The sequence below is a fragment of the Epinephelus fuscoguttatus genome, linkage group LG1 (assembly GCF_011397635.1).
Source record: "Epinephelus fuscoguttatus linkage group LG1, E.fuscoguttatus.final_Chr_v1".
NCBI lineage: Eukaryota > Metazoa > Chordata > Actinopteri > Perciformes > Serranidae > Epinephelus > Epinephelus fuscoguttatus.
The window spans coordinates 24,878,664-24,899,100 of NC_064752.1; the positions used below are offsets into that span (position 1 = coordinate 24,878,664).

Consider the following 20,437-nt stretch of genomic DNA (forward strand, 5'->3'; position numbering starts at 1 on the left):
AGGAGAGTTACGAGGGAAAGGGGAGAAGGAGCATACTGTAGGTCAGAGACTGGGGTGTCAATGGTACAAATAGACCTGCAGGGAAAACATCTATTGAACATCCTCCACTTCGTCGTCTATAATGTATTTATAGTAGCAGTATTCATAGAGGGAGATCACCTCTGTGAGGGTCTTGAAGTGACTGTTGCTCACAAAGCCCCCGAAGGTCAAATCGTATGTACAAAGCAGTCTTTTACAGTTGTTTGTTAAGCCCGTTGTGGGATCGAGTCCCTCGACTGTAAAAGGACTAAAAGATGCTCTTGACCAGGTCTTCTGACACCATTTAGTTTGAGCACCAGCAGAAGCACCATTAGTAAAAATTCCTGCAACACGGACGAGGTGCATAGGTGCATAGTCTCGGAAACTCAAAATAATCGGATTCATGAGTAGTTTCTGACCGCTCTCTTGGCCGCTCTGATTGGATGGTTAATTACACTTTGATTGAGGAATTCGACTCAGGATGGGGAAATAAAAATACACTCACTCTATATTGACATCTGCATAGATTGATTATTTTTTTTGACTACTTCTGATTAAAATGAGGTAACATGAAGAGAAACACCGTTGGCACCCGCAGCCTTGAGGCTAAAACAAGCCCAAGAACTGGAGGGCCCTGCTCATGCAGCCAGGGAAACCCCTATGATGCTGCAGGCAAGGCTAAAGGCGTACTACCAGTCAGCTCCAAGCTCTTCCTTTTACCAACAAGAAATGACAACAAAAAAACAAAAATCTGGGGCCAGATGCATAAATCTCTGTGTGGATTTATGACTAAAACTGTGTACACACACACATTCTTTTCGTCGCGTTTATGAAACCACGCATACGCATGTTTGTGTTTTATAAATCTCTTTTTCCACACCCACAGCCCACCATAAATAGATATAGAAACACCCTTGAAAATCCCTTTGCATATCGATACTTCCACCAATCGTTCGATCTGTCAATGACAAATACAGTAAAGAAAGTGCAGTTTCACCGACTGTGCCAGAGCAGCCGTTATTACCATAGACCGTATAAAATAATGGACGTAGCTACCGTGATGTCACCCACTGGTTTGTGGACTACTCTTCTGATATCACGGCAGTTGCCATCCAGGATTTTTAGAGCCAGAAGTGACCACATGTGGATGAGAGGGTGGAGCTGTGGAGGAGCGAGGGGTGATCTGACTCATAGATTGTAGCAACGCCTCGTATACAGCCTGTCACTTAGGCTACCACGCCTCAATAATGCATAACTTGGAGCCTTTGTAAAATGTAAATGGGTGAGTTTTATAAAAAAATTCACCCCCGCACAGTTGTCACGTATGTTGAGATTAGCTAAAGTGATGAAAACAAATTTTTTGCGCCAGGCTGTAAACGTGTTTATTTCTGCTGAGAAGTGTTAGTGGGAATTGACTGGCTTTCGGAATCGGCCTCAAGTGGCCATTTGAGGAACTGCAGTTTTTGGCTCTTCGCCTTTGGCTTAATTTTTCAGCCCTCGAGTTTGCTGTTCGATCTTTACACACGGCTGTGGATATTTGTATGTCTGAACCTCAGTCTTAATCATCATTATTATTAAACGTCAGAAGGATGATCAGTGATTCATTCACATAGCGCTCATGTTGAAACTGACCTTATAAAGTGCTTTATGACAATAAAATGAAATGATCATTAACAAGGAGATGAATGTAAATTAAAATAATGATGAGTTCATCACTAACCAATAATTTAAATGAACTTTATATACGTGCCTGTGACTGATATTTTGCAGAACGCTGTGCAGCCTGCAAAATAAGACAATCAGTGAAACTAGCAAACAACCTAAAAACATTGTCTCTTAACTTATCTTTAATCTCGTCCTTATCATTTCACCCGCAGCTATCTCAGCTAAAATCACGTGTACGCCTGTTTGAGGAATGCGTGAGCTGGGCTCACTCTCACCGCACATTCTTCCTTTATAAATACCAGTTTATGTGTGCGAAAAGGCGTTCTGTGCACACATATCGTTTCTGCATCTGGCCCCCAGTGTGTGGAAAAAGCAATTCAAGAGCTACTACATCACTTTCAGAAATGCATAACATGAGCCTCTATAGAAATGGAGCGTGTGTGGGGCATGTATAAAGGTAAAAAAGAGGTCACTGTGTGCCACAAAGGGTAAAACAGCTCATCGACACAATCAGATGATTACAACTACAGAAGAGTCATGAGGGTCATGACAGCCAGGCAGAGGGGTCAGATGTCACCGGGTGGGTCAGCAGGGCAGTGAGGATCGAGAAACCATGACAGAGTCAGATGGGGGAGCCAACCAGAGCCAGAGGAGTCAGTCAGGCAGGTGAAACAGACAGCGAGACAACCATGATCTTGAATCAACCACAGGATTGAGGATGAGGAACGAATACTGGGCTGGCGAACAGTCATGAGATCTCTGTAGGTAGGATCAAGAGGGCGTGGTTGGCCTGAAGAGGTGCAGCGTTCAGCAGGTGACAGACAGGTGAGGTGACCTCCAGGAGACCTCTGATGCAGGGCTGCCATGTTGATCACAGGCCCTGTCCGAGCGAGAATCTGACACAGAGCACATCTGTCCCTCCATCGGCATCAACATCTGTCTATTTCCTTCCAGTTCAGTCCTGTATCTGTGATCCTGTACGGAGGAAGTAGACGATGTCTGCTCCTGTTCACACAAAGAAAGAGGTCCCAGGTCACCTTGAGCAGGAAATGAGGAAGAACACTGTGTAAGTTGCTGTTTGGAAATGTATTAATGTAACTGAATAAATTCATTCTGTGGTTCTTTATACATTATGTGTGTCTTGATATGAAATATTTGAAATTACCTGCTCAGCTGTCAGTCTCCCTGCATGACCTGCACACCTGAGCGCCCCCTCCTCTTCCCAGGAAAATAAACAAAGGTCCCATTGCTGAGTGCTGATTGAGTGGAGGTAATTAATGTTTGGTCGGGTAGTGTTTCAACATCATGGCATGGCTGTGCTCCTCCAGTAGTGACTGAATCATCTGCATGTGAGAGAAAAAAATTGTCACGCAGCCGCTTCTTTTATAATGAAAATACAGCAAACACTGCAGGCAGAGAGGGAAACTGAGAATCATAAAGTCAGAAAGTCTTAAATATATCTCACCCCTCAAAACAACATTAGAGCTTTGGTTGTCACAGCAAGGATTATGCCCAAATGCCCTCGTCGTCATCCTGTTAACGGCAGGTCAACAGCAGCAATATGCATAACGAGAGTAGACAGAAAGTAGAGTAAGTGCAGATCAAAAGACATCACTGGGACGGCAGACAGTGTCATAAAAAAATAAGTGTTCACAAGTAAAAGTTCCTCTCCTGGCATTGATAAAACCCCTCAAAACTCACCTCTGTTCATTAACATTATATATCTAGAGGTTTTTTCCATGACAGAAAATCCTTCATGCTTAAAAATGAAATAGCTGTAACCCTATATCTTGGCATTATTTAATATGCGTAGATCTATGAATATGCAAATTGGTCCCCTCCTTTATCTCCACCAGCTGCTCACCTGCAGCTCTACTACGATATTAAACAGCTAATAATGTGTTGCTAATGTTAGAGCCTATTCAGACTTGGTATTAACATGCGTCTTAGGTGATAGGATCACAGGTGGACGGCTCTAAGTACGTCTGTTTACACCTGGCATTAGAATGCATCTCCACGTGTGTCTCTAGTGACCATACGTGATATGATCTCACTTCCCCGCTCTATATGCAAATAAACACATACACATTTGCAAGGATCAAATATGTTGTTTTTAAGTGCTGTGTCTGTGAATGCTGAGAGTTATAGTGAAGCCGATTTGTGTAGTTGTGTTTGAAACTGTCCCTATTAAGCCATGTTTAATGTGTGTTTTGGGTGTATTTTAAATCAACTAACTTTACAACACACCGAAACCCAGCCGCTGACTAGTGTTTTGGAGGTGTAACTGCAGAGTGACACAGACACACCACCGCACAAGTATAAATGCTCACAACGGTGTAGGCCATGTGCGTAGGCTACGGCGTAGGCTCTGCATAGAGTTGACACACTAGTATAAATTCTGCTTAACTGTTAGCACCACAGATCTCAGGTTACCTAACAGCTAATAACAAGTTGTTTTGGCATCAATGTGAGTTTGTTAGGACCGTTTAACAGCTGCTGCTGTGTTAGCTTGTGCTAACCCGGTAGACGTTGAACTAACCATTCACCGGGAGGAGAACAGCTAAGGGTATGGTTCTTTAGTTCTGCGTCTACCAGCATCAGGCAACAGAAAGGGAGTCGGCAAGGGTGTCAGCTGAGTAGGCAGTTCTTTAGTGTGGCCAAGGACACATTAAAGTACACACTGCTAAAAGAATGGGCCCATATGCGGCCAAGAACTCCTTCAAATGTGGTCTGAGCAACTGGATCTCAAGACAAATTGAGGATGCATTGGATGCATAAATAGCTGTACTTAAAGCTGTCCACTTGTGACTGATCACCCAAATCACATGTCAACACCAGGTGTTAGAAAAAACTTGTTCCCAATCGCCAGCACTGACAAGCTGAAGTGAAAGTAAAACTTAGCTTGCAAAACACCAGGCTTCTTCTCTGATACCTCGCTAGTTAACAGGATTGGTTCCTTAGGTATGTGACATATGAAACCCTGATTGTCAGAAACCCTGTCTTGCAATTCTGAGTCAGAAATGCCCAGCCATGGCGTTGATTGCCTCTTTCAGTCATGATATGGCTTGTAGCTTATAAAAAACACCACATGTAAATGTTGACAAAGTTAAAAAACTTGATCTTTCATGTGCTGAGTAGTTGCAATGATGCTTTTGGCAGCAATTTTACAGGATTACTTTGATTAGTGAATTACATCACAAATGAAATCTGACCTGGTCCTGGGCAGGGCGGTGACCAGCATGTGGGGGTCCTCGGGCCGGCCCTCCACGATGATGGGGCGATGGGTGACGTGGATGCTGGGCGTGGTGCGGGTGCTGTGGGTGCTGAGGGTGTTGAGGGTGTTGAGGGTGTTGCGGGTGCTGGGGATGTGGATGTTGGGGGTGGGGTCCTTGTTGGGGAGGGCCATGCGGGTGCTGAGGGTGAGGGTGCTGCGGAGGGGCATGTCCGTGTGGGTGCTGTGGAGGATGCTGTGGGTGCTGTTGGTGGGGGTGGTGGGGGTGTTGGGGCTGTGGGGGGCGTGGGTGCTGTTGGTGCTGTTGGTGCTGGGGAGGCGGTTGGGGGTGCTGGGCGTGCTGCTGGGGGTGCTGTGGGTGCTGAGGGTGAGGGTACTGAGGTTGTGGCTGCTGTGGGTGTGGGTGCTGCTGGGGGGCTTGCGGGTGTTGCGGGTGCTGTGGGTGCTGCGGATGCATGGCGTGTGGATATGGAGTCTGCTGGGCGTGGGGAGCGTGGGGAGCATGGGGAGCATGGGGGTACTGCGGCTGGGGCTGTGGCTGAGCGTGTGGGGGCTGCAGCCCGGGGTGGTGAGGACCGTGTGGATGATATTGCTCATCTTCGTAGTTGTCGGCTATCAGCTTCATTCTGCTTTGTGTCTGTGGAAAGAGGAAAGCGGTCAGTGTGTGATGATCTGCAGCTGTTAGAAAGAGACATTATTCCCTCACAATGAACATCAAATGAAATAATGACTGGACAGAGCACATATTTTCAGTATATGTGGGTTGACACAAAAACAACAACACCTTACAGTGTAATACAATCCAGCACAATAACCATGCAAGCAACACTGAGGCTTAAACTTTTTTTCTCTCAGACTTCAGTTGTTGATTCATCTCTGCAGTCATATTAAGGTCACTGTGACTTTGTTTAGAAAATACATTTTGAAAGGAAAAGTTCAAAATTTTGGGATATACGCTCATTCACCGTCTTGCTGAGTTAAAGGTTCTGTGCGTGACATTCAGAGCAATAATATATCAGCAAAACCACTATTTGCTATGTAAAAATAAAGTGGGGTAACGGTGTCCTGAGCAGAGAATAAAGTCACGCTCCCTCTGTGTGTGTTGTTATCCAAGCTTCTCTGTGGTTTGTTGCGGTAAGCCGGTCGGATGGCGCATGCATATTAACGCATGTGTGTATCCCATTGGCTAGCTCATTGCAACCAATTCGCACTCAGTGTTGCCAACTTGGCGACTTTCTCACTAGATTTGCTGATTTCTCTGATCCTCTTTGTGACTTTATTTCTAAAAGGCAACCAGCGACAAAATTAACAACTTATTCAGACAATCAGGAAGATTGAATCAGAGATATATAATTTTGTAATTCAAAATTCAGTTCAGTTGTAGTGAGTTTCTATGGTTAAGTTGACGCTCTCGCTTGTTGGACTGGATGCACCAGGAAGTTGTGCACGAGTGATGCATGGGTCAGAGTGTTTTTAAAACCCAAATAAATCCAGGCCTGTTATGAGAGCCAATCTGCCTTAACTGACCCACAAATATATGTCTTAATCAGTGACCTGAAACCGACCCGTAAACCCGCAAACTGGAGCTGGAAGTTTCTGCTAATAAAAATCACTCATTACAGCCTACTTGCTGTTGCTCTACTGCATGTAATTTCCCGTAAATATCACACTGTAAAACATGTGTTTTCTGTCAGAAGACAGCAAGTACTCACTTATCTTATAAGTGGTTACATCTTGAGTGTGATCTTGAGCGCACAGCTGATATCCCGCGTGGTTTGTTTACATGAGTGCATAGCTGACAAGTACAGTGGTTTGTTTACATAACGTTAGAGAAATGCATATTTAACAGATTCAGCATGGACAGAGAGGCTCTTGCTTGCTTGCTGTTAGGACACAGTGTTAGACCTACATATATTTTTTTTCAGACATTACAACCAGAGAGATTTCAACAGCCCATATCTGACCGCAACAGATGGAGAACAGAGAGCCTGAGCACATGATAAAGCTGCTTGCTGTGTGAGAGAGTGGCAGAGAAGGAGGAAGAGAAGGTGAACGACTGCACAGTATTTCTTTAGGTTATTAATAACTGGGTCAGAGTGCTGTTTTGTCACTTAATGACCCGCCTGCCCGAAACCTGCAATATTTTCTGACAAGGTTACCCAAACCGCCCGACCCTGCACACATCAGTATGGCACACCGTAGCTCTAATGCCATTCACATGCATTGTTGAGGATTTTTCTATTGAATACTTCCATTAAGCTAGCTGCCAGGTCAGCCACCACCTGGTTTATAACAATGTCCACACAACTCATATGCTCTGATTTAAGCAGCCCCTTTAAATAAGAAGACTGATACCACTCTGTACACTACATACAAAGCTACAGTCGGCAGCTGATTAGCTTAGCTTAGCATAATGACTGCAAACGGGAAAACAGCTAGTATGACTCTGTCCAAAGGTGACAAAATCCACATCCAGCATCTCTAAAGCTCAATAATTAACATCTTATATTGGTATGAAGTGATTTCCTGCCTCTCTGCTGTTTCAGCGGACTCCAGTCATTCAAGTCTTTATGCTAAGCAAAGGAAACCGTCTCTTGTAGTTTATTTACTGTATAGATATGAGACCGGTGTAGTTCAACTCATCTAACTCTAAAGTAAGCGTATTTCCCAAAATGTTGAACTGGTCCATGTTGATGTGAGTCTACGTATAACCACTCTTTCTCTTTACAAATGCACTTTCCTTTCATTATGTAAAGTTTGTTATCAGGTTCAGGCTGCTATTCAATGTCATGTTAAGTGCAAATTGATTACACAAGCAGCTACACATGTGAGTCATGTCAAATAACAATTAGTAGTATATGTTACATTTTATGGAGGTCTGACAATCAACATCTTCAAAATAATTTCTCAAGGCTGATAGGGCACCTTACAGAGACACAAGAGGCCATACTGTCGCTGCCTGAGTTCCTGCTGTATTACTCATACTAGAGCCTTTAATTTCAAGTGAGACTCAAGCCAAAGACTTGAGGCTTGACTTGGCTGCTGCGAGACTTCACTTACTTGAGACTTGACTCCTTGAAGACCTGACATGACTTGAGGCTTGAAAGCAAAAACATTTAAGACTCAAGTTTGGACGTGGTAAACACACCTTGAATATTACATTATCAGGCCTATGCACTGCATGGATTTGACCTCAGCTATGCAAATGAGCACAGCTTTGATAGCAAACTATCAAAGCTCAAATGAAATGTCATGTTAATGGCCAGAGAAGAGTTGCAATTGACTTGCAATTTGCAAAATGGGAACTTGTAGATTGACTTGGACCTGTGTGGATGACTTGAGACTTGACTTGCCCATAAAAACAGCTCTGACTCATACACATTTGAAATGAGACACACTTGGGGGAAAAAAACTGAGCTAGCAAAGAGGATCAGTGACCATGCGTGTGCACCACCCCCTGTAGATGAAATGGAAAAAATGGCTAGTTGCCTTGTGCAGCAACATTTTTCTTTTTGATTAAGGTTGCCTTGGCAACCAGCTACAGAGCAGACAGAAATTTCCTTGACATTGTGCTGCAGTACTAACGTGTTGTTTGAGCTGCTGCATCAGTTTGTCCCGCTCCCTATTGAGGGCCAGCACCTCCTCCTGGGTCTTCTTTTTATTGGAGGCAGACAGTTCAAGCAGTGCAATATTAGCATCTTTCTCACTGATGGCTGCCAGCAGGGCTTGTTGCCTGAGGAAGAAAAACAACATTATGTCATCAGTACTTACATTCAATAAAAACAGAAAGAACATTAAAGGTATGTAGGTAGGTACTTAAGATATATAGATCATACTGCATCAATTTAATTTAACCACTTCAATATCAAATGATGTTTCAGTGGAGGTAAAACTACTTATGGCTGTGATCCAGCTTCAGAAGCCAGATGATGATCAATGACAAAAGTCAAGTCACTCAAAAATCTGATTGTTCTCCGACACACGATGGAAGGAAATCAGCCTCAGAATTTGAATTCAGGGTTCAGTCAGATTACTTTAAATACAGTCAGTCACCAAATACAAATTACATGGCTTTTTTTCTTATTGGAAACGTAAACTATTGGATTACAGAAACATGTAAGATAATCTAAGCACTTTTGGAAATTTAACATTAAAAATGCTGCACTGTATACTGACAAAGATGGACACAGCCACAAAAATTTGAGTTCCATAAATAAAAGACTGCTGCTGCCTGAACCCTGCATCTTGATCGAACCTGCGGCTGCTGCAACAAGGACATAGCCTTTTGTACATGGGGCATCTGCTCTACCCATTGAGCCACTGGGCGCCCCACATACATTGTTTCTAACCTCAAATGTTTACAAATTTGGTAGATAGTTTGGGGAGAATTTCTGTGTCCACACAAGAAATGAATCCATGCCATAGCCAGAAACACACCAAGAGAAGTGAAATTTTGGACTGTGATTGTGAGGCTGACATCAAATGTCATGATGGCACTAACTTCATCTCCAGTATCTCCTCCAGCTGTTTCCTGCGCTCCTGTCTCATGTTGGTTAGGTGGCCGTCCCTCTCCTGCAGCGACTGCTGTGTGGAGGAGAGACGCTGCTTGGTGGAATCCAGCTCCTGCCTCGTCCTCTCCAGCGTGTTCATCAGCTCCTCCAACTGTGTTATAAGGGAGTGCACACCAAATGTATAAATAAGACACAGAGACACAGACCTGTCCAGACATAGTTCATTAATAAAGTGTTAAACCATATTGCAGGTCAATACACATCTAAAACTAATGAAGTCTAATTCAACAGTCCCACAACAGGGGTGGAGCCAGATGCTGTAAACATCCAGGGCTCAGTCCAAACTGAGGGGGATCGGAGGGCATGCTGTATGCAGCTGTATGCATTATTTTTGAAGCCATTACAGATAATAGAATACCCCCCAAAAAATCTAACAATTTTAGGAAAAACACGACAATCAGTGAATTTCAACTTACTACCCGAGGGCCAAAACAGGCCTGCAATATTGTGCTGGGTGGCCCACCAACAATTCTCTAATTCCCAGTGCCAGAGTGCATAAAAAGCATCAAAATAGAGCACATTTAGCAAAAATAAAAATTGGCCAGTGGAGGATCCCCTGGACCCCCCAACAGAGGCTAATTATTTATATACTAATAATTAATGTTTTCTTTATTAACTAGCCCCTGACCTCCTGTCATTTTGCAAAAGTAGCCTCCGGGCAAGGCAAGTTAAATATGCCAGGACAACATCCTATTTTGTATGTAATTGTTCTCCAACTGTCTTCATCATTGTGAAAGCATAACACAACAAATGTTGAGGATGACTCATTTTCACTCCTGCCACCCATAAAGAGACAAAAATTGTGTGTTGTTACTATTTATAAGTTACATAACATAGCTAGGGTGGGAATTCAGTGTAAATAGCATCACTGATCTTGAAACGTATTTTTGTTCTACAACGCTGGAGTAGAGTTTACCTGCCAAATGTGCTACTTTTGATCCCATGCCATAATAATCTGGGCTGCTCTAACTGCAAACAAAGATCCCCAACAATGCCAAGTAAATTTGGTTTTCAATACTCAGAACTGAATATTAGGCCAACGGAAGAACACTGACTGAGTTATATTAGATTTCTTTAGGGAACAGCATAGATTTAGGACTTGTCAGAAAACATTCAGGGCTGGAACCCCAAAAGCTGCCCCTCTACACCTCCGTCATACATTCAATCCTACCTTATAACTAACTGACAGCTGTGTTTTTCTGAAGAGTAAATCCACACCTTTAAGTGGTGGCCACTGTCCATGGAGGTGTCTTTACGAGAGTCCTTCTTGTCCCCTTGAGGTCCCAGTTTGATGTTTGAACCCTTCTTAGTTGAGTCTTTGCCTCCTTGTCTGTAAAATCATAGAAATATTAAAAGCATTTCCATGCTAATCATTTTTATGAACTCTACTCTGTTTGTTGCTGTACCATGAAATCTTTTGGAAATGTTTGATAGTTTTTATTTATACTGTTTTTATTCCTTTGATCTAATGGATTTAATTGCCATTACTTCCACTGTGCTCTTGGTTTTTGGTCCTATTCTCACTTCATCTGCCTTGTTTGACTTTATTTTTTTCCCCTGAAAAGCACTTTGTAACAGTGTAAATAACATTTATTACTATTAAATTATTATAAAGAAATGCAAAACACATTCTTGAGGAAATAGTGTTACACAAGAAATAAGTGGAAGTTTGAGTAGAGCACAATATATTCCCATTAATCACAATACAAAACACGGAACACAAACAAAGTACAACTGCAGTGTAATGGAAAATCATGTTAGGAGCATTTTGAATGAACCTTTTTTCAAAATGGTACCAGTCATGAGATCACCAAGACAGCAACAACAAGGCATGAGGACCACAGATGAACTGATAGCTTCATGTTGACATGACACTGCTGTGATGACTCAAAGGTTTCAAGCACCAGAGGTAGGGTAGATATAGGTAGAGATGGATTCTCGGTGGGGGGCAGGGGCATTACTTACCTGGGAGCTAGACTGCAGATGGGGAGAGGAGGAGGTGGAAGAGAAGGGGATGATGGGACAAGTAGAGGAGACATTGGAAGCAGCAGATGAGAGCACACAAAGGAAAAAGTAAAAAAAAAAAAAGAGACATTAGAACCAGAACATAAAGAAACAACCACAAAAAACTAATAAAGAGCACCCAGAGGAGATCACAGTGTGTTCATTGTCAAATAACATGGGAGATCACAGAGGCGCCTGTGACATCCGCTGCTCTGCAGCCTGACGTAGCTAATGCAGGATGCACCTTCTCTGAAAACATGGAACCATGTGCATCTGCTGCCAAGCCTGCGAGTGGCAGACATGCAGTCAGACAGGCAAAAGTCAGCGGGGCAAAAGAAGGATAGGTCTGAGTGCCGAGCAAAAGGAGGGGAAGCCGACAGTGGTTTGACCGAGAGGAGTGAGCCAGTGATAGAATTAGTTATGGATGCAGGGTTGGTCAGACAGGAGAGACTCGACTGGACTGACACACGTCAAGATAGAGGGTTCAGTCCAGACCCTACCTACTACAGCACCTCACTCACAGAGCGCGTGTAGACCTGGAGCACAGCAGCTCTATTCATGCAGGCCACTAGGCTGATCATTTCCCTTAGTGTCTGGTAGAGCAAGCTAGGCAGGGCGGGGTGGGGGCAGGGTGGGAGGGAGAGCAGGAAGGTGGGCACCAGGAAAGACCACTAGAATAGAGAGGGGCTGTCAGGTGATGTTACGGGGAGGATTAGAAGGTGAGAGTTACAGAGGGTGAGGGTGAGGTACAGTAGGGTGAGGTGGGCAGATGGGTGGATGGAATGAGCAAGGGAAGCGTGCTCATGGCAGGAGGAGGCCTCAGCTTCAAGGACAAAAACTTCCTACATAAAATTGAACAAACAGCTAACACCACAAAACTGCACAAAAAAAGTGTGTGAAAATATCTCAATACAGGACACTGGAGGACAAAAAGTATAGTCAACTAAAATGGATGAAAAAGCAAGAGCAGGTGGGGAAATCACAACAAGAAAACTGCTTCTAATGCGAAATATGGTGTAGTATTTACAGTACTACTACTACATATCTAACACCAGTATAAAGTTACATCTACTGTTCAGGAAATCAAAGGAACACCACAGAATACATAAGCACCTGGACTTAAATTGCAAATTTATGATCTGAAGCTTTGTGGTAGTGGAAATAGACAAATTTTCTGCTTCAATTTATGATATAAATTTTAATTGCAGAATGTAATGTCTGCAGAATAAAGACACCATCAGTATTTATATTAGACACTATGCATCAGTCTACCGCTGGGTATGATGTACTGAGAAAATGAAGACTTGATTTACAGCACAAAGGAAGTGCATCGACCACTGCACAACTAAAACAGGAAGAGCTTTTGTTTTCCCTGATTGCTGTGTGAACTCAAGTTCCCTTCATAGACCGAAAATAATGCATGTAGCCACGTCACCAATTGGTTTGTGGACTCAAGTTTTGCATTTTGGCCGTTGCCATCTTGAATTAGGAGCCAGTAGTGACCATATTTGGACAGAGCCATCGGACAGGTGTTGGAAAATTAACTTGATAACCTCTGTGCCACATCAGTTTCCAACAGGATATCAGGAACTCTAATACCTTTTGAATCACAGAAACTTGGTTCAACACGAGACCATTAAACCAAGTGACACTTTTCTATATGTCGGTCTGACGGACCAGAGGACTCTGGCGAGAGAAGGAGAGGAGCCAAGAGCTTTACACTGAATAGAGACTGGTGTGACAGTAGGAATGTGAGGTACTGTCCTGCTGTGGATCACTGCTATATGCCGTTCAGAGGCAGCTGCAAAGGGGCGCTGCCCATGTTTGGGAGGAGCCACCATGCCATCAGAACTAGAAGAAGACGTTGAAAAATTGTCTGTTTCCACTTTAAACTTGTTTTGAATTTTATGTTAACCCTGATCATTTTAAGCCACATGTGCAATTAATTATCCTCTATGACGTGGTGCTTTAATTCGCTGATCTGTAAGGTGACTTTTCTACCACAAAATCTTTGTTGACTTCATTCCCCATTCTGTCATTAGTGCAGACATTAATGGCTTTAATGCCACATGCGGATTTAAAAAACAAACATGCAGCATAAACTCTCTCTCTCTCACTCACACACAGACACACACTCTTACAGTCCAATCAAAAACACATACTACTGAGCAAACACATGCTAAAGAAATAAAAGCTAACGTGAATCCAGTGATCTTTGTATCATGTGTACGGTTACAGCAACACCACCACCACAGACTAGTAACAGAGCCCGTCACTGTGATACAAAGATATGTGAATCCTTCAGACAGCAGGCAGACCCAGGCACACGGGTGAAACCAGATGCAGTTGCAGCAGTCGCAGTCGGAGACTTTAACCACGCAGCCGAGCTGAAGTGCCAGGGCAGAGCACTCACTTTCCCAGGAAATCCCACACCATGCCCCCTATCTGCTGGGGGGCAGCAGACACAGAAGGGAGCGGGTCAGGGGGAGCTCTGCCACCGGGACGAGGGGTGGGGCGAGGGGCAGAGGGAGGGGGGCTGGTGTCGGGGTGGGGGGGCACAACAAAAAAGGAGTTGCGTGGGAAATGGTGGAGAGGTTTCAAAAACAGAATCGGATTCAGGAAAGAATTTGGGAAAAAGGAGGTTGGAGATCGAAGGTGGAAATGATTAATGGCAGAGGGTGAAGAGAAAGACAGGTGGGGATGAAACAGAAGATAGAAAGGGGAAAGAGGCAGAAAAAAAGTGGGTAAAAATGGCAAAAAAGGGACAAGAACAATTAATCAAACACCACTAAAAAATTAGCATGACACAGAAACAAAATGGCCCCTGCTACAAGCTGGTGGGAAGAAAAAATATATTTTAATGCTAAGTGGTGGGACCGGGACTCTTAAGCGTCAGGGGCGAGGGGCTGTCACTGGCAGACAGTGCTCATGTGTCGTTCTCATGCAGCCCATCCAATCTTTGTGTCATCAGTATAAATTCCCGTCCAGGTGAACGACGATGGTCTCCTCCATCTGCCGCACCGAAGCCAAAAGCTGCTTTCAGCGTGGAAGCTCTGGACCGCGTACCGCACTGAGAGGTGAGCCAAGAGCTGATGAGGCCACCAGCTTTATTTATGTGGTCCATTAGCTGAAATCAGTTTGACCTCCTCCATTAAGGGGGTGACTGAGTGGCACTTTGTGTTCTAATTTCACATCTAACATAGCGTCACAACTTTTACAAAGAGCCTCCTGTGTGTATCTCAGCATGCAGCTGGGACTAGTGTGCATCCAAAGGTGTATTTCTGAGTGCACTGTACATGTCCACGACTGGATCCAGAGCAAGACACTGTGCTGACATAAACTCAAGACGTCACACTTGTACACAACCATGAAAGTACATCATACAAAGACACATGGAAGTTCACTTACAACATGAAGAACATAGAAGAGGGCACTTTAAAGTTGGCAAAGTACTATTTACTATTTGAACTTTGAAAGCTGAAATTCCAGGGGGAGCATAAATTGCTCATAGACTTAGAGGACAAACAGTAACATAATTTACCGTTTGTACTGTGCCTTGTATCACCTTGAACCATTGTATCTAGACATGATTCAACCTGATTACATTTACACCTGGTATAGACAGTGTCCATATTGAGATCCAAACGTAGTGCAAACGGGCCCTGTTTTTAAAAATTACCACTACATACGGTGCACATCATGATGTTGTCTGCATCTTCAGAGCCAATATTGGCGTAAAAATAAAACAAATATTAAAAAAAAATCTTTTGCTGGTCTAAGGCTTTCTTTGTCATATGCACATATGTCACATACAGTGAGGTCGACAAAGATGAAACAGGCAGTGATCAACAGGAAGTACAGATTACAGATGAGAGACACACCGCAGTAGTGTTAGCATCAGATCAGAGAGAGACCAGCAGCTTTAGCATCAAGTGACAGATAGCCACTGCTGCTGTCTCACTCTTTGGGAACAGTCACGTTGGATTACGTATTTCCACCTATGATATTGTTTTTTATGTGACCTGAAAAACACACTTGCATTTACACTTGTGTTCAATGTGGTCATAGAGCATCCCAGACCACCTGATGAGAGTACAATCTGTCCTCAAAGCATTTTAGGTGAGTCTACACCTGTACTTTAATGTGGTCAAGCACTATCAGATTGCAATCCGATCACCCAAAACGCATTTTAATTCAAGGTGTAAAAGGGGGCAGAGTGATAAAAACAGCTATTCTTCCAATACAATTTGAATGAACTTATTGTAAGGCTCTCTTAAAAAAACAGCACACTGAACTGAACACAAAAGGCACAAATAAAAAAAAAGAATGATAGGTATACTGTATCTTAAAGTTCAGTTTTCGACTGATACTCTTTCAGCTAACTCAGCCATAATATATTAGCTATAATATATACTCATTATTTCTATGTAACTGTAACGGTAGCTGACAATATACTGTACGATGTGAGAAAAAATAGTGAGCACTTACATTAGGGTAAACTGAAGGTTAAGATGTCTTTAAGTACTTAAACTTGTCTGGAAAGTCAGAGCGAATTACCTTTCCAACTCAGCGATCTTCTTGTCCTTGTCATTCTTTTCGGTCTCCACCTCTCGCAGGATGTCCAGGAGTCTCTCCACCTCCGTCTGAGCCTTGTTGGCCTCGTCCTTGTAGTAGCTCACCTCCTTCTCCAGCAGCTTCACCCTGTCCACGTACTCCGGGTTCCCCCTGGGGCCGGACTGCTGCTCCACCTCATGGGCCTTCTGCATCCACACATGCCAGGGGAAGACACAAACAAACAAACAAACATGCACACATGCACACACCCGAAGATACACTCAGTTAACATTATGACATCAACACGACCATGCAGCACAGAATGTTTTACTGCCCATGGAAGAGAGATACATACAGCACATTGCAGTCCATCAATGTCTCATGTTAACTACTCCCCCTGCTCTCTCTCTTTCTCTTTCTGAATGACTAAAGCAAAGTACAATGTTGTGGACAAGGGCATCATTACTGGTGCTGGCTCATTAGCTTTAACAGAGCTATTATTTAGCTCTATTTAACGGCCCTCTGAGACTCCCAGTCACTCCGCACACTTGGTGAGTATGCAGAATACAGGACTGTGTATGTGTGTTTGTGCAGCACTTTAATAATCAAAAACAAATTAGTGGCAGTGAGATGCTAAATCATGACCCTGTCTCTGTGGTTATCTGTCACAAACTAATCAGACCTCTACTTACTGGTCAATATGGACTAATCTCACTGTTATTGCAACAGTTTGTAACTCTCCATGAAGTACATTACAGTGGTAGACATCACCCTCGAGACAATATGCAGCCACACATGTCAACACAAGTCGCAAAAAGTGCAAGAGTCAGACAGAGCCAGAGAGCATCCATCAAAACACTGCAGTGATCTCCAACCACGGCCGAAACCTTAGCTAACCGCACCACACTGAGACGAGAGGAAAGCGTGGCAACACTGACAGTGACAACATGCAACAAGGTCGACCAGTTCATGCAAACCCAACGAAGCTGCACAGTCTTTGCGATTGTCAGTCAAAAGAATGGAGGAACAGAAGCAACAGGGACCAAGTAACTCTGTCGGCTGACAGGAAGTTTCATATTTTAAGCATGAGGAGCGATGTTGGGATTTAATCTGTGGGAGATTTTTTCTCAGTGATCCACTCATCAATGTATATTAAAAACACTTTGTCAAAAATAACTTCAATGGACATTGAAATTAGGCTCAATTCAGCCTGTGGCATTACAAGTGGATTTCGGTCTATGTATTATGCTAAAGATGGGTTTTAATGATGCATTTGAGAGTTGTAGGTAATCCACTTCATAATGGCTCTCTCCTATTTCATCTTCCTGATTTCATTCTGTGTTAATCTATCCTCTGTTTCTTAAATGTACTGTATTTGTGTATGACAGCATTGTGGAAAATTAATTACCTGAAAATAAACACCTGCAATTTTACAGAGTTCCATAAAAATGTGTTTCAGTGATAAAAGTGAAAAAATATCAAATGTTGGTATCAGCTTGAAAAATCAATATCAGAGCATCCCTTGAAAATTTTTAAAGGTATACTATGCAGGATTTTCCTAAAAACAATGTGTGGACTCATACTGAAGTAATCCCTCTCAATCATCACTTGTGACCCACTAGAATTATGTGGCGTGTATTTATCTACAGAGACTCTGCCCTCTGCCTGTATTTTCTACTTTCTTCTTCTTCTTCATTTTGCTGTGTTTGGGATGTTTCTGGTAGCGAATGGACCAATATGCAGCATTCATCTAAGAGGAATCTATGAAAATTGTGGACACAGCTCTGGAAAAATGCAAATATAGCAAGGCAAAATGTCAAGCGGACAAAACTTGTTCCAAAACAAAAGTGAATCTGGGGTTGGCTTTCACTTTCACTGGCGAGCACTGAAGGACAGGATGAAGGGCAACATGGAGTTGGCCTGTTTTCTAGTTGGAGCCGCGCCTCATTTTCAAACTGTATGGTTTGACTAAAATGAACAATGACAGCAATATAGTCCACGATGACCAGCGCTAAAATCAATCTGCGTAGTTGTCCCTCCATTGTGACATTAGAAAGTGTCACATTTATCTTGCAAGTGTACTCTTCTTCAACGTTTTGCTTATTCCCTGGATTTTCCCGCATGGAAATTCTGATCAATCAAGAGCAGATTTGTTGCAAAGGCATTTTTATCTGGTCCAACTGTAAATGCTGCTGTGAGAACACGAACCAACTCCAGGCAATTATGCAGCTTTGTAACAAAATTAGTCACTGATACAGACCAAAACAAGAGAACTCTAGGTCTGAAAGCACCCTTGGTTAGCGCATGACAAAAAATATAATGTTCCTACAACAGCACAGTAGCTAGCAGTGTACATATAAGCAGTATAGAAAGGAGAGGCCAAGTATGAATGTTGCGTTTAAAAACAGTAACCAACAATTCCTGCATAGTATACCTTTAAAATAAACAGTTAAATCTTCTTCCATTATTTTTTATCAGTAAAACAGTAGTAGAATGTAAACACAACACAAGTTTTAATCCAGTTGGTTCAGCTGTAACAAACATACAGCCCGGTCTTGCAGAATTGTTACAGGCGATTATGATGATGGGAATTGGGTTTTAAAAGTCCAATGGTTGACTTTTCTGCATAGCAACGTAATCTTGATGCATTTAAGAAGCTATTTTTTCCCCAGGCCTATGAAGATTTAGGAAACTTTGTCTTATATTAAATTCTTGCGATGAAAATAAGTGTGTAGAGCTTTTTTTTCACTCGTGCAAGAAAAGAGAAAACTGTGGTTAAACAAACTAATCACAGATTGACCAACTACAGAGCCACAATTGAAAAACTTGAGAATATAGAGATATGCTGTGTAATTCTACCTGACCAAATTACTTAAAACATTGTATTTGTAGCACCAGTTTCACCACAAACACAAACAGTTGCAGAATGAGTACGTCGCACAGGACTCTGAGTGCAGTAAAGCTCATTATATCAGTACAGTGCGATGATCAACATGCATCTGGGTGGCTCGGTGGGTGAAAGCAAAACCTGTGCTGGGGGGGACTGGCATGATCATCATCTAGCATGTTTCAAAGAAGTTCTCAGTGGTCCTCATGCTTTCAATATGTGCCTCAGAGAGCTCAAGAGAGGGACTTACAGGATTGTTCATGTGACTGAATAGCTGCTCAGCTTGCTACATTGCAAACGGAAGGGTTGAGGAAGGGAGTGGGGCGGGAGAGCAAGTGTTAGGATTTCGTTTGAGCCAGAGGAGAGAACAGCAGGATCAGACATGTTACAAATCATGTTTGACAGAGCAGTAACATAGTCTCAGTACAACACATGTTGTTACAGGTCAAGGGCAACACATCACGGACAAATGTGGAGGAACAGACACGGGGATAGTCTGTGGATTATGGAGGAGGCGGAGGGGGGGTATTTAATGGACTGTCTGCTCCCTGCAGCAGACTAACAAAGCAGTGCAGCCCGTTACAGGAGAGGAAGCATGATAGGAGCCATTATCCTAATTAACTGTGTTTTATATAAGGCAAGTTCACGTTTCTGGTTCAGTCCGGATTGCAGTGATACTAACAGAACAGGAATTAGCTTAATGAAGGATTACAGGTTTTCATAGTTTCACCTTTTTGTATATTAAGGCAAAAAGTGTGTTCTGTTGAGAAGTTTGAGATTAGTCATTCAGAATTATCCTCCATTAAAATAACACAGTGTAAGGCCTTAGCTGGAGAAATATATGAGCAGGGAAAGGAAAAACTATTTTAATTCTAAGACCAAAAACAATATTCATAGTTTATAAGGTACTTAATAGTCTTCATCCAAGTGGTCCCATGACTCACAGTTAGCTAATTCTTTTCTTCACAGTGGACACACAGGCTTTGTTTTTTTTTTAATCTGCAGTTCAGTGCAATTAATGAGGGACATCTCTCCAGTCCTCATTCAGGGCAGAGAAGCTCTCCACAGTTCAGCCAAAGTTCACATTTATCATAAAGAATTCAAATGTTTTGGTGACAGTGAAGATATTTTCTTTCATGTTTGAAATGCATAATAATAACTGAATAATGCTTTCAATTTAGTTTGTTTCTCTTCTGTTGTATTTGTTAATTCTGTACTTCTGCAGCCACAGGGTAGAGTTATAGGGCATAACTATTAAGTAGATATTGTAAAGACCCAAGCCAGACAAGTTGATACACTAAGTCTTCTCTGCGTTTTTGATTAGATGTATGTGGATTGGATTATGGCCTGATGGCCTAGAAGACGGTTCATTCTTTCACTGCCTTTTAAGATGCCTCAACATCTTTAAAAAACCTGGGAAGGGTCATACAAACTATATCTGATATTATCTCTGCTGAGTTGCCTGTCTGCCCTCGGGCATTTATCCATGGACTACTTCCACCTGGA

General features: G+C 42.8%; 1 protein-coding gene across 5 annotated transcripts in view; it reads right to left on the bottom strand.

Annotated features, from left to right (window-relative positions):
* Positions 1 to 2,889: 2,889 nt before the first annotated feature.
* Positions 2,890 to 20,437, bottom strand: part of erc2 (ELKS/RAB6-interacting/CAST family member 2) — a 48,558-nt gene continuing 31,010 nt past the window's right edge. For 4 of the 5 annotated variants that reach the window (XM_049582947.1, XM_049582929.1, XM_049582956.1 and 1 more), the window contains 8 exons: positions 19,182 to 19,217; positions 16,048 to 16,250; positions 10,705 to 10,816; positions 9,417 to 9,577; positions 8,501 to 8,648; positions 4,896 to 5,552; positions 3,149 to 3,216; positions 2,890 to 3,026 (listed from right to left, as the gene is read on the bottom strand). In XM_049582947.1, coding sequence (XP_049438904.1) covers positions 3,190 to 3,216; positions 4,896 to 5,552; positions 8,501 to 8,648; positions 9,417 to 9,577; positions 10,705 to 10,816; positions 16,048 to 16,250; positions 19,182 to 19,217 — 1,344 coding nt within the window. In that variant the 3' untranslated portion in view covers positions 2,890 to 3,026; positions 3,149 to 3,189. The remainder of the gene's footprint in view (positions 3,027 to 3,148; positions 3,217 to 4,895; positions 5,553 to 8,500; positions 8,649 to 9,416; positions 9,578 to 10,704; positions 10,817 to 16,047; positions 16,251 to 19,181; positions 19,218 to 20,437) is intronic. The other variant, XM_049582961.1, reaches the window with a different exon arrangement.